The 27,074-nt window shown below is 33.8% G+C and overlaps 1 protein-coding gene across 1 annotated transcript in view; it reads right to left on the bottom strand.

Moving 5' to 3' along the window:
* The window catches only part of LOC137630241 (titin homolog), a 186,997-nt gene that overhangs the window by 125,592 nt on the left and 34,331 nt on the right, over positions 1–27,074 (bottom strand). Inside the window, exons 3-10 of the mRNA XM_068361699.1 lie at positions 26,192–27,074; positions 23,312–23,503; positions 21,183–21,317; positions 20,425–20,532; positions 19,593–19,849; positions 15,592–15,811; positions 14,186–14,228; positions 2,386–2,624 (exon numbers count right to left, since the gene is read on the bottom strand). The exon at positions 26,192–27,074 is cut by the window's right edge and continues 1,168 nt beyond it. Coding sequence (XP_068217800.1) covers positions 2,386–2,624; positions 14,186–14,228; positions 15,592–15,811; positions 19,593–19,849; positions 20,425–20,532; positions 21,183–21,317; positions 23,312–23,503; positions 26,192–27,074 — 2,077 coding nt within the window. The remainder of the gene's footprint in view (positions 1–2,385; positions 2,625–14,185; positions 14,229–15,591; positions 15,812–19,592; positions 19,850–20,424; positions 20,533–21,182; positions 21,318–23,311; positions 23,504–26,191) is intronic.

The following is a 27,074-nucleotide window of genomic DNA, read 5'->3' as shown; positions in this document are numbered from 1 at the left end:
CGTAGAGAAAATGCGGTGTTTGCACCAGTGACACTTCACCGTTGATTTGCCTCCCATATCCCTGATCCTCTCATTCATCAATTCATTGTACTAGTAACCTTCTAAGTCAAATAAGATTAACAGTAGCTTTGGACTGTTTTAATGTTTCGTATGATCTGTATTATTTCATTTTAAGATTTCAGTCAAAAACATAACTGTCAATTTGTATTGATCACCTTTTGTTGACGAACCACACATACTTTTAATTACTGATTTTTCTTTTACTTTTTGCAGGGGCTAGAATGAATTGGGGTGCCAAGTTGCCATGGGCAAAAAACGGCAGATTTGAAGTTCCTTCTACAAGTCTTGCAACTGTACTTTTAATAAAGGCCTCTTAGGTATGTAGATAATTGTTTTCATTCACGTTTTGACGTCATAATGGCGGTATTACCTCCATTCTGAACATCTTTCATAATAATGATCCATTACTCTGGGCTTGATAAAGAACCTTTAATGAAATACAGTTCACATATTTATAAAACTGAATAAACTAGATTCTCCTCTATACTTTCCACTACAGTACACCGTGATATGAATTCACGTGAACTGCCAAACTAATTAACAATCGGTATTAAACTTATTGTTATCCCAGTAAAACAATTAAGCATCTTTATTCTATATACTTTCCTAATTTTACATTCCAGCTTTCAGAACTTATAGCCCGAAGCATTTACATTCACAGATAATTTTTCATGCATATTTAAATTTTCTCTCTCAAGTTCACAGGCACACACTTGCAAGCACTTAGTTAAGTCATGGTGTGTGAATTCAGACAGCTTTGAAAGCTAAATTGGACACCCTGCTTAGAAACGCGAGACTTTCTTCACTTTTATTTCGCAGAGAGAGAGAGAGAGAGAGAGAGAGAGAGAGAGAGAGAGAGAGAGAGAGAGAGAGAGAGAGAGAGAGAGACTAACAAAATTAAAGAAACTTAATTTCTCTTTTGTCGTTTTTCATAACATAGGCTAAATGTTCTTGGATGTCTTGGGGCCAAAGAGGAAAGGTGTTGCCTGTCAGCATGTTCAGGAGGCGGAAAATGACTGGGATTTCTTTGAGGGCTTTTCTTCCTGTCATTCGAGATTTTCCCGTTTGGAATTCGTTTTTTTTATCTCGGTTCCTACAAATTCTCATGGATACTTAGACTTTTTTATTGATGTAAATGTAGTCTTTCCGAATTTGTCTCCAGTCTCCACCAGTTAGATCAGTAGATATAAAACAAATGATTATATATATATATATATATATATATATATATATATATATATATATATATATATATATATATATATAGGTATATATAAGTATATATAGTTTTTAACATAAAGCAGGCGTATTATTAAAATTCCTGCAACATCCTGCTTAAGCAAATGGTGAAATACAAGCATGACCATAACAAATTTAATCTTGAAAGCTCTTTCGTCTTAGATTTCGACCTGTTTTTCTTGATTTTTTTTTTCGTCTTCCGAACACAGTCACGTTTGGTCACATTTTCAATGGAGTGTGATCGGACTTATGTATTTGTAGGTATCCGGAGAAAGTTTCCCTTTTTTTCTGAGAATTTCCCTCATAGCTCCTGGGTGGGTGGGAAGTTTCTTATTCAGACTATTAACTTTCGCCCGTGTTTGCGCGAGTGTGAAGGCGAGGGCTGGCGTGGGACCATGAACATGAACTTAATAAAGCAGCAATAATCTCACGTTCTACCTTTCGTAGCAAATACTAATATGGGAGTAATTTTTTTATACAGAAATATTAGTTACTAGTTTACGCAGTCCGTTAAAAATGACTATTGCACATTTAGATAGATATGCATACACACACACGTACTGTACACACTCACAGGTTTAATCCTTCCCACCCATCCTTTTCCTCTCAGAGTACCTCCTCTCGCTAAGGTATGACTACTCTAACCCCCTACCAGAGGGGCGGGGAGATACCAAGTACTTATACGTTTAGTAATGTCGCAGAGCGTGATCGGATATATATATATATATATATATATATATATATATATATATATATATATATATATATATATATATATATATATATATATATTATATATATATATATATATATATATATATATATATATATATATATATATACAGTATATATATATATATATATATATATATATATATATATATATATATATATATATATATGCGTAAATATGTTTAGACACTTGCTCTTTATTATGTAAGACAAATTGCGCTTTTTTTCCTCTGTACGGGTTTGATCTCTCTCTCTCTCTCTCTCTCTCTCTCTCTCTCTCTCTCTCTCTCTCTCTCTCTCTCTCTCTCTCTCTCTCTCTCTCTCTCTCTCTCTCATTCATATTTGTATATTTACCTGGCAAGACCACATGAAAATGGTGATACGAGTTTGTGTAGCACGAGTACGGCGCTGCATCTTCATGATTTCGGCCACTAGGCCTGGCGATTTCAGATCACAATAAGAAACATCTAATCTACCTACAGATCTAGTATCAGTTTCTAGCATTGTCTGAAATAGAGTTCTTATTCTAGTCCTTCGCAGACCAGATTTTCGATCGCCGGCGTTTTCCAGACATCTTGGAGTTTTAGATGGTCCTTTTTATGAAGAAATTTTAAGGACTTTTTCCTTGGTTACAAGTGTGTTTTGACAGAGATTCACCATGTTCACACTTATGTGTCACTAAATTGTTCTCATGTTGATTTGGGTCGGTTTACTTTCCTGTAATGTTGAAATGGGTTGTGTAGATCCTTCATAAAGGACATTTTGAGATGATTTTGTGGATCTGTACATATATTTTCTCTTGTAAATGACATTTAAACTTAACGCAAAATAAAATAAAATAAATATTCTAGTCAACTTCACTTCACAAATCACTAAATTAGAATTTCAACGTAAATAATCAGTCATCAAAAAAAAGAAAAAAAAAAGAATAAAGTTTTTGACACTGTATCACTTTTTTGAAAACATCCCGCAATACGAATAACACTTCTCGAGACCAAAAATCGATTTATCATCACATTAATATAATAACATTTCAATTATATGAAAATATTTTATAAACAAACGTCAATACATAAAATAACTACGACTAAATTCCCTCGAAACATCTCTTTAAACCCTTGTAAAACTTCACCTCAGGCGCCCCCTCACCCCACACCCAACGTCGCCCATCACGTGATGTTAATTGTTCTAGTTGTGCCGTCCTCTTTCGCCCACTCCGGCCTTCCTCCCCGAACAACAGCTGACTGGCGAATTCCCGGATGTCACTGTGTCGACATGCAGATTCATCCCATACGGAATGAAGATGCCATATCGTACCGTTCGTAACAATTAAATTGGAATGATGTTACTTGTCATTTTTTTTTAATTTTTGATAATTGCGTGTAATGTAAGCGATAGATATTGTCTATATTAATCATTAAGTTAGGAGAAAATGGTATTTATAATAACAAAACAGAACACAATGTTCAGTCTCGCTTTTGATAGCAGTATGATTATGAATATAGTTATCAACTACAAGCAAACATATTTAATGGGAGATTTTCACACTACACAAATCCTGCTCACTTTAATCAATAGATTAAAAGAGGAGTAAAAAATTTATCACTAATTAAAATAAAATGGATATACCTAATTTAACTTGATTAAATTACTACTAATAGAAAGTGCAATAAAATTAACGAGATGTACTTGTAGTTTTCACATCGGACGAGTGTGTTCAAAAGTGTTCACATGACTCACTATAGTGCACAGGCACTAAGTGGTGCCTCTCCCCTCCCCCTCCCTTCCCTTCCAATTTAACACAAGGACACAAGTCTTTAACACATTTAGGTTACGTAGGTATTTCAGATAATTTTAGAAGGATGAGAAGGACCCAATTAAATGGGCTACAGATTGGTCATTGCTAGTTAACGATTTCCTGCGCGCTCACACACATATACTATATATATATATATATATATATATATATATATATATATATATATATATGTATGTATGAATTAGAGTAAATAACCTATTTTCAAATTTACCGATTAAAAGTAAACATTAATACAATACCATCATACGCAACGTGTATATATATATATATATATATATATATATATATATATATATATATATATATATATATATATATATATATATATCTTTATTTATTCTACCGGAAAACTAAACCGTTCTAGAACAATTCAAGGACACAATTTCCGACCAGCCCCACGTCGGAATTCTGATCACATCAATCAAAACAAACTTTCTCAACATCCGATTGACAGCTTGAAATCACCACAACGTTTTCACTACAAATTGTTGATTTCCGAAATATGAATTGGGGGAGATTCAATGATATCTTGTATTCCTAATCCCCAGCACATGATTCCTCACGTCATGGAGGAATGGAGATGTTTGTCCCAGTTTCCCCATGGGAGGTATAACACCTGTTGTAGTTTACTTGTTACAATTTTTCTATGCAATTCTGGTTTGTTTTCTATCCGGATACACCCATTAACATTAAACACTTTTTGAACTTGAGTTTACACATCACTGGTCAGACAAGATGGATAATGTAAGTAGTATTTTCATATCCCAATATCGTTTTCCTACTGCAGCCTGTATTTGAATACCAGTACACAAAATTCGCAGCTTTCACTCATCATACACAATGAGTAATGTGTATGAATATTCGATGAATATGTGAATGAGAGTGACGGAGGAATGAACTAGTGCAACTAACACTGGCTCGTTACAAGTAAGGATGACGAGTGGATGCCTGCTCCATGAGGGAGGTCCAGAGAACGGGGGTAGGGGAGGTTGGTATGAGTGTTTGGGAGATGGGGGGAAATACAGGTGTAACACGATATCCCCACCCACTTTCATCTCGCCCCCCCCCCTCCCCTCTCTAAACCCTGTCACTTTCCTATCTAGCTGTTCTTCATCTTCAGGAAGTTATTGTTTTTATTTATCAATTTATTTCTGTAATAATGTATTGCACACAGTACAGACTAATAGTTTTGAAATCGTTTGGAATACGATGTGGAGCACACGCTCGTGCATTTGAATGAATATATATATATATATATATATATATATATATATATATATATATATATATATATATATATATATTCCCGTAGTTCACGAGGATCACGACTAAATATACTAAACTGCAGTGTCTAATGTTATATATACTGTATATATATATATATATATATATATATATATATATATATATATATAATATATATATAGATATATATATATATCTATATATATATATATATATATATATATATATATATATAGTGCGTGTGTGTGTGTAAAATATTGCACCCTCAAGCTTTTATCCTCTTACCGCATGGAAGTGAATATGTAAAACCACAAACGCATAAAAACGATATATCTACTTTTACATCACATACAATGAAGCTAGGTATATGATAGGATAAAAATCACTTTCTACAGCGTTTTATTAAATTAGAGTTTCTTGTCACTTTTGTATTCGTATCTCGTAATGTAATTTTGCATATTTTTCATATCGCAATTATAGTTATCTATTATATAACTATCTAGTTGGCAATGAAACTTATAACGGTTTCTTTTTAAAAGCCAAACGAGTTGTCTTTATATTATTATTATTTGTTTATTATTATTTGTTTTTGTTCTGTTATAGTGGTAGTATTTCTAGCCATTCAACATTCATTCTTCATTAAAGGAACAAATAGAGCCGGTAGACATATCATGAAAAAAAAGCTATATATAAAATGGACTCCTGGGGTTGCTTTTTATCCTTCGTGACGTGTACAGTACAATAGGGGTCATTCCATTGACGGGTCATAAACACAACTCTATAGCAATGCTTTACAATGGTTGAGTTACGTGTGTTCGATATATATATATATATATACTGTATATATATGTGTATATATATATATATATATATATATATATATATATATTATATCTATATGTATATGTACATACATACATATACACACAGTACATACATACATACATACATACATACATACATTTACACTAGCACACAAATTAATGAAATTATATTCGTCTTTCGTAAAGAGGTTCTTTTTCAATACTAATTATTTGTTTTGTCTATGTATATACAGTATATATATATATATATATATATATATATATATATATATATATATATGCGTGTATATATTTGAAGCCATGACACTAAACATACACAAAGAACACCTTATAATAGTAGTTCCAATACTCAAATACCTTTACTACTACTGCCACCCTTCTTTAATTATTTTATCCTGTTGAACTTTGGCATCGATGAATTTGAGTGATGGTGAATGTGTAGAGCCGAATGAGGTATCCGCATGTCTCAAAGCATGTCACTGAATAATTGGAATTTGGTGTTAATTAATGCTGCTTGTTCATCTTTTCTTTTCCTCCTTTAACTGTCTCAATTGTTTTATCTTTGGTATTTACCTGTAGTTATATTTTTTGTCTTTCTATTATAATTAGATTATTGTTCATCATTCTGTATCTTTTTTGGGCTGTCTTCCCTTTCTATTATAATTAGATTATTGTTCATCATTCTGTATCTTTTTTGGGCTGTCTTCCCTTTCGATTATTGTTCATCATTCTGTATCTTTTCTGGGCTGTCTTCCCTTTTGGAGTTTTAGGGCCTCGTAATTTTGATGATGAAACTGATAATAATATGGTTTCTTAAACGAAGGAGAGTAACAAATTTGTTGCAAATTGAATATGTGATTGGATGAAACCATCTTTTTTTTTGTAGAAGCTATAAATTAAAAAGGCTATTCATGCCGTACCTTCTTGTCATGACTTAAAGACTTCCACCTTTTATATTTTATATGTATTGGCGTAAGGCTGTGTCAATTATTGATAATTGTTATTTCTTAATGAAAATGGTTCATTTCATAATTTTCCATGAATATCCTGAATGACTCTTCACAGCCCTAAGTCCGGGTCAGTGGCCCGAATCGATATATTCCATATTCTTGTTTTCCTCCTGTCTTGGCTAGATGTGAGCATTTAGTGACCCGTCCTGATGGCCCTTTGGTTACGTAAATTTGCGTCAAATATAAAACATGATCAAATAAACAAGAAAATATCTAACACAATAATGAAAAATGGTGGAACATCGGTAGATGAACTCTTCGTCATTTAAAATGCCGATCCTTTTTAATGGAGAGAAACCATACTTTAATACACTGATAATGGAGGCTTGTTATATATCTTAGTTAAGTGTGGAGTCCATTCATAGGAAGAGGAGGATGTGACGTTTATAATTACCCTCATGTCATTATTTTCATTAAAATTTTACTACATGGTTATTACCAAATTATCCAGGGTCAACTGTTGCAAAACATCTCATTTTACGAGTTCTTCCTAGCACGTTCTTTAAATTACAACATTCCTCGATATTAGAGACTTCCTTGTAAAAACGATTGCACATATACTATACACACACACACACGCACACACACACACATATATATATATATATATATATATATATATATGTATGTATACACTATCGATAGCTAAATATTTCGATAGATATGCACACACGCACCCCTTCTCACAAAAATCATCTGAGGATAGTGAATTCTATTTTAATTTTTTATTCAGACCCTTCAGATACTTATACTATGAATTGAAAATGAGACTGCGATTCCTCCCAGCGCTTTACATTGATCACACAAAGCCTTAGATTTTTGTTGTGATAATTAGAATATTTTTTTTTTCTTCTTTTTTTTTTTTCTTTTTTTTTTTCGTCTCCGTCCCAGAGAATAAAACTCCACTTCAAGATTCAAATTATGGAAGCTGGAAAATGCTCTACAAAGATATAGCTTTCATTCATTATATCATTCCACGATCTCAAACAAGAGTGCAAGAACTTTTTATTTTTTCAACGCCGTTATCTTCCTGTTGAAAGTATTCGCATTCTTATCATCTCCGTTATCTTTTTTTTTTTTTTATCTCTAAGTACATCCTGAGAAATCTCTCCGCTCCTCCTCGAATTGACAGAAACATTTTTCAGATAAGAGAGGACAATGAACATGAACAACGAAGGAAAAAATTGAAAATATGTAGATAAATAAAAGGAGCTTTAAAATGTTATTCGTGAATAATTGAGATAAATTAGAGCCAATTTTCCGGAAGACTGAAAGGAGGAAAAATCTAAAGTAAATTTAAAGAGTAAATAAGAAAATCATTCGGTTCTTAACCTCCCCCCACCCCTCGGCTAATAAAATTGTATCAAGAATTCAGTGATCTTAACCAGTAAGCGTTGTACCGCATTCTTTCTGTATAATTCTACTGGTCTTGAGTACTCTCTCTCTCTCTCTCTCTCTCTCTCTCTCTCTCTCTCTCTCTCTCTCTCTCTCTCTCTCTCTCTCTCTCTCTCTAGAGATTTTCGTTGATTGCATGAGCAATAAATCAGTAGACAGACTATCAACGGACATAAAATTACTCCTATATATCTCTCCTTTTTCTGCATACTTGTTCATCTTTATGTGTGCCTCTTTGAGCTAATAATAAAAACGACCAGGTGCAAAGCTTATGTTTTCTTCGTAAACACTAGCAACTGTTCTACAACCATCCATTACTAATGTAAATTTGAAAGAACATCAATGCCAGGTATAATTCGTATACTTCTGTCATGAGATTAAAAGAATTTTCGCATATTTTTTTTTTTTCTTTTTAATGTATTACTACACATGAAACTAAGAATTAGAATTTCATCACTCCTTTTGTTTGACTGAGTATTCCATAAATCTTAAAATGTTAGTCTTCCTGTTGCTTGGTCAACATCAAATCTTAATTGAATATGATTTAATTTTATTATTTTACCAGTAATTTTGACTGTTTCACGTGCCCTAAATACTCTATCTGACGCGTGCCATTTATATTTCTTTTGTGCGGTAATATTTATTCAATTCATGTATTTTCTCTTAATAATACGACGTATTTTCAATAGCGTAGAATTTTAGCAAAACGCAATTAAGGAAACAGATTAATGAGACGTCTGAAAATGATTCAAGACTTCTAATAAATGATAAAGTAGGTGGTATTATGTCCTGTATATATGAAAGAACAGGCGAATGTTCATTACCGTTGGTCAATTACTTTAAGAATGGCAAAACGTTTCCATTCTATTCATTTATTACTTAGCTCAATACTTTCTTCCAAAGGAGGGTGCTCGTTTTCCCATGTGATGCCAGTCTTTGAAATTTCCTTTTTTTCTGAACTTTATCAGAAATGACAGTTCACAATACGATAATATTGAATTTGAGCTGGCCCTATCAACTAACAACCGAATTAAAGGAATTACATAACGTAAGTTAACTTATCATGAATATTGTTCTTTTAAAGGCTTGGAAATACTTGGTATGCAATAAACAAAACATAAAATTAGTAAACACCATCCAATTGAAGTCCACAAACAAAATAAAGTCGCTTGCAGAGGCAGGTTTACCGCTTCTCTCTTAGTCGAGTTCAACTTTTCTTTCTTTTCTTTCCCTATTTCTGGTGTCCTTAGAATCTGGACAAGAAAACATCCTAAGTTGTATTCCTATGTGATGTATTCAATGAACGATCTAAACAAAATGTTCAAACTCCGCATCAGAGGAGTTAAACCCGGAATAAACCCGGTAGTAGCTTTCGTATCCCACTGAGCCTATCTAATGACGGTGAATTGCTCTGCGCCGTGTCTAGAAATAAAGAGAACAGGCTTCCATGACTTCCTTTAATCCGACCAAAGGATTAACATCTCTCTCTCTCTCTCTCTCTCTCTCTCTCTCTCTCTCTCTCTCTCTCTCTCTCTCTCTCTCTCTCTCTCTCTCTCTCTCTCTCTCTCTCTTCACTTTTTTATCTATAATTTACAATTCAAATCTTCATTATTAGTAATACATGGCTATGGAATGTTGAAAAAAAATAACCACACACATACAGTATATATAAATACACACACACACACACACACACACACACATATATATATATATATATATATATATATATATATATATATATATATATATATATATATATGTGTGTGTGTGTGTGTGTGTGTGTGAGTCAGTCATCGTAACACATTAGACACCATTGTCAGTATCAACATGAATCTAAGAAACCAATTGACTAAAATCAAAACGAATATTTATTTTGGAAACTAAAAATCTTTCTCGTTAACTGTTAGAAAATTGTTACTCTGTAATCATTATAATGACTCACGAATCAAAGGGAATGTTTATTTTGGAAACTAAAAGCGTCCACGGTAGTAGGTAGTCACGGATTCATAACAAAAATCAAAGAATATTCATTCTGGAACGAATATCCTCCTCGCTAGTAGTGACTGAATCATGACTCACGGATCATTAATTATTTAAGAAATTTATAGCTTTTTCCTTGTAATTTCGGAATCATGAATCCAAAGCGAATTTGAATGAATGCAGTACGTATACAATACAGTCACTACCATACTCCCAGTGCATCTGTATAGCCACTATTAAGGAAGACGGTAGGAATGAGCGTTGTATAACAGAGTTAACTGTCAGCAGACACATAATTATGAATAGCTCACCATCAGAGTAATCATTTACTTCAAAGATAGGTAACAGTGTGAGCTTTTGATTCAAATTGAAGCAAATGTTTATTTTTGAAAAACTAACGCATCTCTCCGTTATTTGCAAAATCCTAATATATAAATGAAAAATATTTATTTTGTAACGAATAATTTCATCAGCATTAGTCAGAGTAATGGTGAAATGTAAACAATGTTAACGAGTTGGCACCCATATACCTAAAAAATACGATGCCAAGTAGCCACTAATGGATGCCAAGGAGAGAGAGGGAGAGAGAGAGAGAGAGGTCGACCAACACCACTCCAGTACTGCAGTTGTACTAACAATGGAGGTTGGCGTTGTAAGTTTAGTAAGACTACAGCTTGACTTTTTCTCAAGTCAAAGCCATTATATATGTGTATATATATATATATATATATATATATATATATATATATATATATATATATATATATATATATATATATATATTATATATATATATATATATATATGAGAGAGAGAGAGAGAGAGAGAGAGAGAGAGAGAGAGAGAGAGAGAGAGAGAGAGAGAGATAATATTTCAGAGGCGTCCATTAATCGAAGACGTATCTCTCCTTTAAATTTGAACTCCTGATAGATTTCAGGTTAACAGGCAAACAGCATTTACGTTTTCCCAGGTGTCAAACTTTCGGTTCTCAATCAATATTTTAAGGCGAGAATGAATACCCATGTTTTTTTTTTTTTCTTTTTTTTTTCCCTATATCGGCTATCAGCCCCTGGCAATTGACTGCCAGATACGTAATTCACTATCAATGTCTGTATTGGGAGGTAGCCATAATCGTTACGACTCTAGTTCGTAGAAATCAATCTGCTTTTGTGCGTAGAGGCTCTCGGGTGTTTCAGAAAACGAGAGAGAGAGAGAGAGAGAGAGAGAGAGAGAGAGAGAGAGAGAGAGAGACCTTACTTTCAAGGCTACTCAAATTGGCTGAGGCAAATAGTAGCTTAAGAGGTGCCTGTAATATTGCACTGTATTCTTTGTAGCCTTGAGTGTATGCTTTATGACGTGTAGCTTTGAAAATACAATACTACACATTATAATTTCCCAGGTCTGAAGAAGTATCCGGACTAGCTACTGCATTGTAAACACGCAAGTTCGCCTTTAATTTTCCGGACTTCATTAAAGACTTATAAATTCGGCCTGTGTGACATAAACAATCTTGGTACCATAATTATTACGGCAATTTTGAACTAATGCATTCTATTTCAAGCTTAAGGAAAATTATAATCATATCCAAATCTACTTTAGTAAAATAATATAGCCACCAACGGTTTAGACATTAACAGATGCTAACACCTTTGCATTGACTGTCCTCAATTCTTCGCTAGACATTATTGTTCGATGACGCATTCAAGGGGAAATCCTATATTTACAACTTTTACAGGCTGATTTAGTAAAACAAAATTTACATCTAAAGTGGAGGTTTAAGAATATTTACGTTTAATTAATCCCTTTGACCACGGAACAATATATAAAGGAACCATAACGTTCATCAACATGCAAGGCAGTTTCGTGCACTGCAGCCGCGTCGAACGTAGCTCTGCAACGTTCGGATCTTTTGAATAGTGGCGATCAAAAAGATGTTGATCGAGGAGGAAGTGTGCGTGATGTTTGTATTTGTTTTATAAACATACGTTGTCATGGAGTAAACAAATGTGATGTAATGTATACTTTTACAACGTAAATAATATATCTCATATGTATATATATATAATATACATATATATATATGTATATATGTATATAATATATATATATATATATATACATATATATATGTATATATGCATATATAATATATATATATAATCTATATATATATATATATATATATATATATATATAATCTATATATATATATGTGTGTGTGTGTGTGTGTTTGGGAGTGTGTGCCTGTATGTGTACGAGCACATGATGGTAGGACAGGAATGAGGTGAGTCACATAATAATTGAAGCAAGGACGGTAGCAGGTGTAGAGAAGATTGGAAATAGGCAAAGACGCACAGTAGAGTGCGCATGGAAGTGAAGGCTATAATGTATGCATGAAAAGTTTTGAACCACTTTTATTTGCTGCTATGGAATAGTGAATGTTAAATGTGAGGAAAATGCTGACTCGTAATAAAAGTTAGTTTACTGTAGTTAAAATGGTTTATCAGTGTTCTGAGTAGGTTCGGTCGCGTGGAGAGAATGGTGGATGATTGATTTATATAACGGGTGTATAATTTTGAGGTGGCATTCGGAAGATCTGGAAAGAGCCGGATAGATGGTGTAAAAATGTGTGGGAAAGGAGAGCCCTTAACATCAAGGAAGTAGTTACAGTTTGTGTAAAGGGATTTTGGTACGCAACAGACGAGCTGTCAGTATAGGTGTCTGAAGTGGCCAATACTTTGGAAGTATTCAGCACAGAAGGTTCATATGAAATTTAGCAATTAGAATATGAAGACTGCGGTGAACATTTTCTTTTCATTTCGTGAAGCAATACCTCCTATGGGAAACAGATAGAATTTAAATTTTTTTTTATTTTAAATTATTCATTATATATTTACTATGAAAAGAAATATGAAGGGATACTTCTAGAAAAAAAAATGATTAAGTCTGCTGGGACAGAAGTGGTTATTCGTATGTATAAATAAAGTTTTATATATTCTCTCGACACATTATACAAAATAATTGTGATGGTATGATTACAATTTTATTTGATCTCTCTCTCTCTCTCTCTCTCTCTCTCTCTCTCTCTCTCTCTCTCTCTCTCTCTCTCCCTCTCTCTCTCTGAAAGATTATAACCACGTTCGTAAACATAGAATTAATCTAATTTTGACTGCTACAATTCAAGTGAAAATTGCAGTTTTATTTTTCTTTTCGTAATTTTTAACGTGTTTAGTGTTTATGTTTTACATAGCTTTCATAACCTTCCTCATTATAAGGTCGATCGATGTTCAAAAGGGTGTCAAAATTATATATTTCGAGCAGTTGAAGTCCGTGATGGCAAAGGAAATAGAAAAGACCGAACTCAAAATGAGAAAGAAAATAACATTGAATCTCAAGAATTGTTTCTTCGATGTTGCTGACTAACTTTTTCTTTACCTCATAGCAAGTCAGAATACGTTTATCATCCATATGATTGACCAGGCTGTTAGTTTACGGTTTCTAGGTCACAGGTCTCAAAAAACGTTTCTCATTCTTCCCAGTGAACAGGTTGTTGGTATACGGTTTCTAGGTCATGGTCCTCAAAAGACGTTACTCATTCTTTCTATTGATCAGGTCGTTGGTTTACGTTTTCTAGGTCTTTCTCTTAAAACCATTTCGCTTTCTTTCCTTTTGACCAGGCTGTTGGTTTACGGTTTCTAGGTCACAGATCTCAAAAAAAAAAAAGAAAAAAAAACTTTTCTCATTAACCAGGTTGTTGGATTACGGTTTCTAGGTGACAGGCCTCAAAAAACTTTTCCTACTTGTTTTCTACGTTTGAGGTTCACGGCAAAAGGATTAAACATTTAAGTCATACTTTCCCGCTTAACTATTGAACTTACTGGATCTGAGGCCCATCGCTCGGCCTGGAGATGACATTCCGTTCTAAAAGTATCTTTGCCTTTATCAGCGTAACTTGTCATTTACTCTTATTCCCACTTTAGCCCTTTCATCAGTATATTGAAATCTCGCTATTCTCGACTGTCAGTATTCTCCCCCCAAACAATACTTTATTCAGTCACTCAAATGAGCCCTAGTTTTTTTTTTTTTTTTTTTTTTTTCCTGTAATTCTTGTTTGCTGTTCTCATTTCAGGTATGAAATTGTTTCCGTTTCTTTTGTCCCTTTTATCGTCTGTTTTTCCAAGGAAATGGATTTTAGATAATTAGACCGGCAATTATAGTGTAACGAAACTTTGAATATCAAAGAAGTAATCTCTTCACTGCATGCAATATTAGTGGAATCAGGGTCTTGCTTTGTGCACTTCAAATTACCACGCGATTCTCAGACACAAAAACAAACACATACCAAAATGTGAGATTAACCAAAAAAAGAGGGAGTTTGATAAAGGAATTTAATGTGATAAGCCGGCATGTTTTTGCCAATTTTGAAGATTTTAAGGAATGATGAGTACGCTATAAGTAAATTACTTTTAATTTTTTCAGCCTAATTCCCAGGAAATACTTTATAAAACTACCGTGATAATGGTGCTATTTGAAGTTTTCAACAGCAAAACAGGATAAAAATACAAATTCCATGGGAAAAAAATGATAAGCAGCGACACAAAAGGAAGAAAAAGAACGTCAACATTTCCAGACAAATTAAAAGCACAGTTATACGCTTATCCTCAAATTTTCAAAGTATTCAGGACGAAATTTATGTAATTAACTTCAGGGGATAGAGGACACAGCGTTGATAATTGACAAAATAACAGGTCCCTCCCCTCTACCGTTCTGGGAAAATAATGACCTTAATATCACATGTCAAACACTTCAAAGGTAAAAGAATTACGCTGTTTATGGTGATCTGATAAATGAGCAAACAGACGCAATTTGTTTTTTACATATTTATAGACATATAAAATAACACTTAGTAAATAGAAAACGGCGTTAAAGCACTGTTATTCTCGTGTAAAAATAAACTTGTTGAAAATGATTAAGAAAGGAAACATTCATGTAAGAAAATGATAGCTATTCTATTTTATGATTAATGAAATACTGGATCACACTCTACACGCTAAATATATGACATATATCCATGCTTCGCATAAAAAACTAGGTTTTAACCATTCTAAAACAGACATATTAAGATATAACCTATTTAAAACCAAATAAAAGTCAAATATATTAAAAAAAACAACGACAATAAAACGACCAAAATAAAAAAAAATCATAAAACCAAAACCACACATGTCGCCATGCCACAGTCCTGGCTGCCATTGACGTTGCTTCAAGCCGAGGCAAAACTGACCTTCGGCGGTGTAAGGAAGGTAATTGTGAGGCGTCCTTCGTCTGTCCACTCACACACCGCCTTCTGCGACGTCTCCGAGGTGAGGCTCGTGCAGCCTAACTCTTCTTCGAATTCCCTCCGTCTCCTTTCTCTTTCTTCCTCTTCCTCTCTCCTCCGTCTTGCTTCTTCTTCCTTCCTCTTGCGGTATTTTTCCCGCACGTGGCGTTCAAAGGATTCGATGCTGGGGAGTAGGTTGTGAGGAATGAGGGGAATTGGGAATAGGGCTCGGGGAAGTCGAGAGGAAATGAGGGAGAAACCTCTACCTTTTTTCTAATTAAATTTCCCTAAATTGAACATCAAAATACCCATGTCATTCTTCCTATTTCTAATATTCACAGCTGAATACTGTAAATGGTATTTTCCCATCCTTAACGTTTTATTCTCTTTTATTTCGTAATTTCCTTTTGATTCTTAACATTATAAAATTGAAATTCAGATTACGTTCCTTCTCAGCCATGTCTAAATTACTATGTTTTTCTATTATACATTTTCAAGTTGAAGCTATACATAAAATAAAGCACCAGTTGAATGATTAGTCCTTTAATACTTTACTTTTCACATATTTTCGTCCTGATTCCAATTATAAAATCAGTAACGTACCGAAAGTGAATACTTGTTTTGGTACCTTGCAAATGTGAAAAAAATATATTGGATTCTTGTACAAAATAAATCTATTCAATCAAACATTACTCCATTGATCATGCAATTATGAAGTATACGAATACAGTACTTCGCATACTGCAGGTAAAAACTCGCATTTTGTGAATATATATAAACTGCATTTACAAATGTTGTATAGAATTTACAGCTGTAATGACATAAGAACTAGATTTACAATTCGAACAAGATCTATCCAGATAAAAATTTCATCCCATACTACAGGCATTACTTTAAAAACGAAAATGGTGCAATTAATAGGTGATTAAGATTCGTTAAATCAAAGAAAAACGTAGAATTAAGCTTATTCAGTCAGATTATACTGATTTTCCATATTGCAATTGTTTTCCACTTTTACGGCTGTCAACACTTCTCACTCCACAAGCAGGAAGAGGTGAAAATAACCATGCCAAGACTTGTAATAAAATGTTTGACACTGAAGAGAAAATTATTTCTGTTCGAAATTTACAATAGGACACAAAATTACTTATTTTCATGATCGGGTATTTGACTAAAAAATTATTAGGATTAGTGTTCTTTTTAGATATCGTTTGTAAATAAATGATATGCAAATAACAGAAGGGACATTAAGCTGTTAAGGTAATGACTAAAGTAACTGAATTTCAGAAGAAATCTCTGTAAGCTATGCATGTTACACACCCTACTTCCCCTTATTCCTGCGCTCGCCCATCGTTTATGCCAATCGTTATATGAGTATTTAATCCAGTGACTTCGTTAGGTAAATATTCGAAAAAATATCTGGTCTTATAGGACTGCAAAATTTTCTTTGGAAATGAAACCATGGCACAACGACGTTCTCAGCTATATACATTTGTAGCTAATAATGACGTATTCTATTGTTATTCAAGTGTGTTGTATCATATATTCCTCTCTTGATAGGTAATGATAAAAGTATCCAATGGTGTAAAAACTACATTGATTCTTCTGTATATGGGAAGTTGAAATATATAGTTGCATCAGTTCTTATAGCCTCTATAATGCATTGTAAGGCGATTCCTAAAGGTTATATACATATATGATGTATGTATGTATGATATATATATATATATATATATATATGTGTGTGTGTGTGTGTATATATATATATATATATATATATATATATATATATATATATATATATATATATATATATATATATATATATATATATATTATTCAAATTTATGAAACTGAAATTAAAATTTAGCTCTTCTACCTATAACCTAAAACTGTCGTCATTATTAGTCTTTACACAATGATTTCTCCTCACTGGGGTGTGCATATCATCACCCTGTGTGACTTTTATAACAAAATACTTCTACCAAAACTGAGAGAAATAAGAAATAACCTCTTCTCCTCGAGGTACATTTCAACCCAGGAATATTAAGCTGTAGCGTAGGAAATAAAAGAGCCCTAAGCCTAATTGTCCTCTCCTCCCTCTATTTCTTAGTCTCCCCTTTAGTCCCTAGGATCAATGTGTAATTTATGTCACTTCCATCTCCCCCCTCCTTACTATTATCTCATCTTCCATCTGTCCATCTTTCTAACGTTTCTTTTTGGTCTACTCCTGATTCCTTTTTATAGGGTTTTCATTTCACTTCCACCGTTCAGTATTGTTCGTCGTTTATATATTCATGTGATTTCATATGGTAATGACGTCCTGAGTACGATAGATATATTCTTTATTATTGTTGTTGTGTTTCCTCTGTATTGTGTCTACCTTAAAGTTACCAATATGACCTATAGGTGCTTTTTGTTCTGAATATCTCTACCCTTGTTTGTTAATTAAGCCTATATTCTTCAATACATGTTTTATCTAATTTACTCACCATGCATATGCCTTAAAAAAATTTTATTTGACTGATGCTATGTTTCTGTTTTTCACATAATATTTTGGTAAGTTTCCTTCAAAGGTTAAAATCCCTAAATGTTTCTTCTTATTTCCATATTTTTATCGTAGCATACCATTATTCACAAAATTTTTAATTATTCATTTAAATGTTAAGTTTTATTCCCGGTGAACATGTTCTATTTTTAACAACATTTTTACTTTTACTTATTGTGAATTAATCAACTTATTTTTGTTTTTCATCCTTTACATCCATAGTTTTTAAAGATAATTGAGCGTACCCCAATTGTATTTATGAAATAGATAATTACCTCATTTTGAACAGCTGACTTTTTAATTGGAACAGATATTCGATCCAAGGATCTCACTCTTAGCTATGACAACTTTATTAACAAAGCTCTTCACAATTTTAATCATAGCAAATTATTAAATGCTTAGCGTAATGCCTTTCGTCTTATATTCAATTCTATATGTACTAATATTCCCCAGATGTACCACTATGTTTATGTAAATATACTTTTAACAGGTGATAAAGTCCCATCAACACCTTGAATAGAGGCATGAAACTAACGTAGAACATACATCACTGAATCTTTTCCTCGGAGAAAATCTAGCGCCCTGACCTTCCAGCTGATGCAATCAATACGCCCTGGTACTGACCACAGGTAAGTGTGTCACAGAATCATTTCGTAGTGGAAAGTATATTGTTTGTGAGGCCTTTAATTTGTACGGGCCAAATGTATATTTTGTGGGCTGGCGGAATTTTAAAACTTTAGGTTATGTGGTCGTTCGACATATATGGTTTTTTAGAGACCTTCAAGTGGATTTGATTGATTTTTACCTAAGTTACTCGCGTGTAAGGTGCATGTTTTGCGAATATATGAAATGCAATTTTGTGCTTTATCGCAGATTTCAATGATTTTATATATATTTGTACCCACGTGCGTATATGTTTACCTTCGCTTCCCGGGCACTGCTTTTTCATAGATTACCTCCATAACACGAAACTTTTGATTTTGACATACTATACTCATATGTAATTAGATAAATCCTAGAATTACTTGCTGTTCCCGAAACGTACATCAGTATCATAATTAGTAAGGTTTATCGTATTTCTAAAAATTGTTCAATTAAAATTGATAATGCAAAAGGGGACAGGAATACTTGACAAAATAGATTTTAATATCTTAATTGGATGATTAGGCATATTTGACAAAACGCATGTTAATATCATAATTGGATGATTTTAACAGCTCAACATCATTTATAACATGCAACTTAGATTGAGATATAAAATAGATGAATCGAATCTAGATAAAAAAAAATACTCAATTAAAAAGCTATGAACGCACAACAAAAGAGATAGCCATGGTTATTTTCCCTCCGTGAGAGGTTTCTCCCTATATTTCCCCTAGATGTCTTTCCTCCCCCTCCTCTTCTCATTCCCCCCTACCTCCGTGCGTCGGCCTGTGGGCGTTTGGGCGACGTTGGTTGACGATGATGGGTTAGTTGAAGTGGGTGACTTTGGATGTCCTTAAGGTCAGGTGGGCGTGTGGTGAGCCATGCATAGACCTCCAGCTCCTCCATTACACTTTGACATGCCCTGACCATTCCTGATGACCTGACCTTACCGGGAAACCCATGGGTCGGAGGGGAAGTCGACGGACACTCACATAATTCCAGTCTGGGTAATTTCTTTTTTATCTTTCTCTAGTGAGAGATTGAAAGGGATACTTCCCTCAACGTCTCTGTCTCTCGCTACTCCACTCTCACTCTAAATTAGTTTCTCTCTCTATTAGGGGTTAGGGGAAAACAGCACGGACGTCGTGGTTTGATTAGAATTTACTGAGTATCAGTTGTTTGTTATTCGATTATCATAGTAACTTGGAAGTAAATGTGAATGCATTCATATTCTTGTATTATGTAATTGTTCAAGCATCTCCATGCGTTGGTGCATGTATTTCCTGTTTTTGTTGTCGTTGTTAGTTTCAGAGTAGCGTGACCGAGCTTGATCGACCAGGTCGTTTGTTGTGCTGATGTGCGTCTGTCTGTATGTATATGAGTGTATGTGTTTGTGTGCGTGGGAGGGTGGGGGTTTGGATGGAGGCACGCAGAAATCTCCAAAGGAGCGATACAGAGAAAGAGGGAGAGAAAACAAGAGTCCGTGTCCTCGTGTGATCCGAACTACGGTCACAAGGTTACTGAGGGAAGTCACGAAAATTTGGGTTCACGAAGTTTGCGTCTTCGTATGTGCATCTTCTTCTTCTTCTTGTGACTCCTCCCACCTTGATCTTGCTCTTCATGAAACCCCCCAAGGCGCATGTCCATTCCGAACCATTCTCACCTACTGGTGGAATATCCGGAATAGATATTTCTTGCTCTCCAGTAACAGCCTTGCAACGTCATTGAGGACAAGTTGGTAAGCAATCAAGTGCGTCGGGCTACGTTGAGGGGTGAGATGGGTCTTGAGTCGTTTCATATCCTTAATTGAAAATGAACCTGATAGAGAGCAATAATTCTTCTACAAACGACGGCTGTAAAGAATTTGATTAAAACAGAAAGAAAATGGGGAAAATGAAGAGGTCTTTCCATGTGTCGGCAATCATCGTCGAAGATTATACATGCATGTTTATGCATATTCCTTCTGAAAAAAATAGCAACATGAATATTTATCCGAACTCCACAGAACCCTCCAAATATCCAGTGCAGTTGATCTAAGGGGGTCTTCGATAAATATAGAAATGGAATTCCATTTTTCATTTGGGCTTAAACTTTTTCTTCTTACAGAACTTGTGTAAATTGATATTAGCACTTGTTTGTGGCAGAAGATTGTGTTTATATTCGATAACTTCACGGAGAAAATTTTCTCACTCAAAAGAACGTTGATAAGCAAAATTCTTTGAAGCCGAATAGTGCAATAACTTTTGATCATTATTAAAATGAACGCAATCGGGGACACTCTTAGATCTTACTGGATTCCTAGCCCTTGAAGTTACCTATTTTTCCCTAAATGGACTAACTTGCAAATCTTTCCTTCCCTTACCCTGTCTTTCTTCTTTTTCTTTGATCGCTTGCCTTCGCCGTCCTTCTTCTTCTTCTTCTTCTTTTTCTCTGTTGTGCCATCGTCGTGAGCATCGCCGTTCTCCGCTGGTTTGGATTCGTTCTCTTCGTCGCCTTTCTATTGTTCAAAGGAGAAAAATAGGATTTATGAGATAATGAATATCTAAATCCCGTTGTGCGTGAGTTGAAAGTATAGTGAAAAATGTTGAGGAAATTAATCGTCGAAATAGACAGATGAAGTGAAATCGTAAATGAAAATAATTTGACGAAACTGAACGCTTTTACGTGACATGTTTTCTAGACATTCAAACGAAAAACAGACTTACGAGTAAGTTAAACTTTCTAAAGATATAGTAACGAAAAACATATACTAAATACAAGAGTGATGAGATCGTACGTGAAATAGTATTTTAAGTGAACATGTATTACAAGTCAAGATCTGTTATTTCCATTTACCGAATATATAGCCGAGTAGCGTATCATTAATTTGCATACTTTTATTTTTGCTGAATTGCAATTTGCTACGGGACTGACTTAATCTATTTCAGACTCATAATATAAAGCTTTTAGCTACTTAAAAAGATAAATGGACCGAATCGTTTAAATGGTTTAAAATCAATACGAACTTGAAACTGATATTGTGATATCTGTGACACTGAAATTTCCATAAAAGACAATTTCATAAGGATGTTTCTTTATTTCTTAACATCAATCATATCTCGGATAACTTGCAGAAATGGAGTATTTAAGAGAAATTATATTCATATTTATATTATCTTACACAACTCAGGAATAATTATCGAATTATGATCTTTCAAAACAATACAATGACCTTTCGGAAATTTCCGCACGAAATACTTAGTTTGATACACATATTATATCCTTTTGAGGATATTTTGAACACAAAATGGTGTTAAACAACATAGTATGGTTAACTAACATTTGCTTTGAATAGTTGATTATTGTTATCATAACGTAATAGAAAAATAAAAAAAATTAAAAAGCCAAATATTGCATAAAATAAGGAAAAAAGAATTGAATAATCTTACTGCATTAGATAGAAGGTAAATAGATTAATCAATAATTGACTGCTTATTAAATTTAGTTTTCTGTTGATTTTATAGATTAATTAAGATAAATAACCAAAGTAGAAGTTGGAAAGGAACAAACTTGGTTCACTAACAATATTGAACTTCAGGATCGTATAACTCACCGTATACTCATAACTATCTTCCTATTGAGTATTTGCACATCTATTTCACTATTGTTCTGTGAGATTGATATAGAATTTATTACTGATTTCTTACTGTAAAACTGATTTTCTCCCATTCTTTTATTCAAATGGCATTGTGCTAATATGTTTCTATTTTACATATATTATTCTTATACTTTTTTCCATCTCACTGTCTCTCTTGTATTTGTTAATCTCTCTCTCTCTCTCTCTCTCTCTCTCTCTCTCTCTCTCTCTCTCTCTCTCTCTCTCTCTCTCTCTCTCTCTCTCTCTCATATACTTTTACAAGTATATTTTTTCTCTGAAGTATTCACATATTTAAAATTACTATACAGTGAACTTATGTAAGGCCATCGTATCTAAATACCCCATTATTCTCTATAGCTGACCTTATAGGATTCTCTCTCTCTCTCTCTCTCTCTCTCTCTCTCTCTCTCTCTCTCTCTCTCTCTCTCTCTCTCTCTCTCTCTCTCTTTCACTTTGACAAGAATATTCTTTTTCTCTGAAGTATTGCCATATTTTATCTTTCTATACAGTAAGCTTATGTAAGACTTTTGTAGCCAAATACCCAGTCAGTCTTCATATAGCTGACCTTTTGAAATATCTTTAGCAGGCAACATCAGGTCATAGTTACAATGCAAACATTCAACTCAAAAAATACTTCAGGCTAAAACAGTTTGGTATTACGAGCCATTATTGCATTCAGTCTCTATCACACCACATTTGAAGAACAATTTCTAATGCCTTGCGACACACCTGCGGTTCACCAGGTTACTGAAATGTAACCCCCCCTCCCCCTTTTTACGTCAGGTCATCCCTGCCAATGCATTAGGTTACTGCTGTAGAAATTCAGGTCGTACATGTTGTCCATCATGTCATACCTTTATTGTTCCCCAGAAATCCATTTGTTCCCCATCATCTTGTTCGTTTTTCTCAGCCGGTTCCTCCTCTTTCTTTTCCTCCACCTCTTCTACTTTTTCCTCCTCCTCCTCCTCTTCCTCTTCGATGTAGTCACTCGCGGAGTCCTCAAGCTCCTCCAGGTACTTGTTGGACCTTGACCTGGTCCTCCCCACCTATTTTGATATTTTTTTTTTTTAGGTAGAAGAGGGAGGAGTAGAGGAATTGGAGGTAGGGAAAGAAGGGAAAGAAATGAATAAAAATTAGAAAGCCAAAAAAGCAAAATAAACACACTCTCTTCAGTTTACTTTCATTGTGTCCCTTTGCATTTACTTGTTAGGATATCGTTACAATACCAGAAACATCCATTTTGTGGATGCCTTCAAGCTATCAAACATCCACATCATACTTTTACGTAGCATATCTCTTCTAACTGATAATTACTTTCCTTTTATTTTTAATATTTCGTGAATGAACATTTAAAACTTTTCGAATTGAAAATAAGAGACACAAAAAAGTAAAAAGATAACTACACAGTTTAAGCACTGTATAGTTTTCTAACTTGCAATTGCTTAGGATATACCTCAGATGTTAGCTAACTTGAAATTGCATTAATGATAGCTGCTCAAAAGTTCGCAGGAAACATAATAAAAAAGAAGCAGTAAATTATATTTGCCAAAATTGTAAATTGAAAATAAATATTAATGATACTTGTAATTATTCTACCAAATAAATTGCATATAAATATAACCTAAATAAAATTCAGTTAGACAAAATTAAATATTTTAACTGACTATCTAAAGTTATTTTTAAATTAAATGGTAGTTTTATCTTTACCAAGTATTAATTCATTTAGAAAACCAAATTATGTAATTATTTTAACATTTCTAAAACCACTAAATATTAAATCACATAAAAACCTGTAGTACACGAAAAGCACTATACTAAAATATGTCTCATTACAACACAGACTAATAGACAAGATCTGGTCTTTTTAATATATTAAAACATTTAAACATTCAAACATTTATTTTAGGGGAAACTAACCAATATGTATCTATTTAGAAAAACACAGCCAAGGAGGATTTTATACAGTAAATTCTAAACTAGAGTGAACGTCTTAAGAAATATACCCATAAACCATGGTGAATGTGGATGAATAATGTATAATGTACTTCGATGTTCAACTGGAATGTTTATGCAATGAAAATAGTAAGGAAAATGTAAAATACATATTTAAGAACAACTTTGAATATGAAGAACTTCTTTATAATGCGCGTCATATATTCACTTGTTACAAATGTGCAGAGAAAAATTAAATATTAGATAAATAGTACGCAAAATATGATGGTAATATGTTAGCATATTAAATAAAATTAGAGAATTTATTTTTCCTTCAGATTTTGGATTACAATGGATAATTTATGGCATAGATTTGGAAGTGGCTCTGACTTATTTTAAAAATTCGCTGATCAGAAAAGTGAATTATGAATACAGACATTTAAGTGGTGCGTGCAGTTTATGAATTGTATGGTAGATGGATTTCAAATCAGTAAGTCTTAGATTCTAAAGAAAATTCGTCTTTTGTTCTCTATTTGTGGTTACGGGATAAAAGTACATTTATAACAACAGTGACTAATATGTCCTTAACAAAAGAAAATGATAACAACATTAAATGCCCCAGATCAGAACAAAAAATAGTTATGAAAACTTAAAGTACTCAAAATGAAGCGTGTGTTATAATCATGATATTTTATTTCCATTCCAGTTGAACATTCTACGTATATAGGACTGACTATTTATAGTATATATGCAATATTGGTTGGCCATTGTGGTGTTTACTATAACCATTTATCAGATTTTACTTTTTATAAATTGCTTTCACACATATTTTTAATCATGCGAAACTATGATATACTTGCTGATTTACAATCGCATTCTAGTCAAATTTAATTTGCAATTAGATACAGGAAAATAATGTAATTTATTTAGCTTCAGGAATACCACCCATTTTTCCCATTGAAATTAAAACTTTGGCAATTCCCTTCATTTTTGCAGTTTTGCTACAAGAAAATAATTAGTAAAATAACAATTATGAAAACGACGAGAAAATATTGCAGCAGCCTTAATGCTGTGAAGCAATTGCTCTTTGGTTATATTTGATTACAAGTGTTCATAACATAAGTGTATTATTTTATTACTGCAATTGTTCATTTTACCTTAATCTTAATGATAACATTCACCTACTATACTTTCAATATCATTACTGGTAAACTCCACAATGGCTAACCATTTTTAAAATGTGTCTATACAATTCCCCCATTCTCATTCCTATAAAGGAAACCACCAACCTTGAAAGTGAAACCTATCCCAATTCTAACCTTATCTTTGAAACTATTTCATGCAAAACTTTGTCATAGGCAGAAAAGGAATAAAAATCAATGACATTTAAGTGTAAATCATTAGGCTGGCAAAAGTTCGTCCATTAATTTTCAAAACTTTACTACAACAATGAAACAATTAAGTGTGAATTAGATACTGTGAGATAGTTTCACTTTTATTCTATATCTTTAAGATAATGAAATGTAGGTTTATCAGGCAATTTAATTGTTGTTACTCAGATATTCTGCTTAGGAACAGCTTTTAGAAATCATGTCTGAATAAGTTTTAAAAATTATGATTTTTCAAAATATATCCATCACGATACTCATTCCTATGAAAAATCATACTTGAGATTTTTAGATGCCGAATGTTGTTTGATTTCTGCATAAAACAAAGTTTGCTTACAAAAATGTATGGAAATCCCTAACGACCCTATACCCACCAAATGCACTTAAGTTAGTGAGGGAGTAAGCTACACTTACATCGTTAGACTGCTGTTGTACACTAGGACAGGGGACCGTGTCGTGCATGGTGTGCCCATCACCTATATCACCAACACCACTAACACCACTAATCGTGCCCGCTGTCGATGACACAGCATCGTCATCACCATGTCCCTTCTCCTCCTCCTCCTCATTACCGTCGTCAGAGAGGGTTGAGGAGACACTCACGCTGTTAGTATTATTCAATGGGAGATGGGTGCTGCCGGGGACCTCCACCTGAGGGATGCATGCCACTGTTTCTGGGAACTGGCTTTCCTTGGGAGAATCTGTTGGGTTTTGGCTAGGGTCCTGGGAGGAACTGAACTCAAGTGGGGAGGTGACATCTGGTGGGAAACTGTGTTCTGTGGGAGACATAGAGCCTAAGGATATTTCCAGAGGAGAGTTAGGTCCTGTTGGTGAATTTGAGTCTGCAGAAGACTGGGAAATGTCTAGATTCTTTTGTCCACATGGGGAATTCAGATGAAGCGATGCCATGGAAGCAATCAAAGAGTCAGGATCTGGTGCTAACTCATGCCCCAGGGGCTCTGCTGGAGATGTGTAAGTTTCAGAAAGGTCTAGCAATGGTGCCTCAGCAGATTTTTGAGTTCCAGAAATATCTACAGTATCTGTTCTGGAGGAGATGGTATCCAAGTCTACAAGATTATGACTTGATGAGCTGTGTTCTGAGGACTTGACTATAGGTTGGGAATTAAAGTCCACAGTGGAATTCTGAGAATCTTCTAAGATGGTCAGAACTTTGGGAGAGCTAGAATCAAGGCAAGGACTTTGGTCCTTTGGAGAACTTAAATCAAAAGAGGATGCATCACACGATGAGACATCTACAAGGTCTGTTAGAGACAACTGAGTATTTTGATTTCCTTCT

Source organism: Palaemon carinicauda, chromosome 38 (genome assembly GCF_036898095.1).
Source record: "Palaemon carinicauda isolate YSFRI2023 chromosome 38, ASM3689809v2, whole genome shotgun sequence".
NCBI classification, from domain to species: Eukaryota; Metazoa; Arthropoda; class Malacostraca; order Decapoda; family Palaemonidae; genus Palaemon; species Palaemon carinicauda.
Note: the sequence above shows the minus strand (reverse complement) of the source record. Positions and strands in the feature narration are given on the sequence as shown.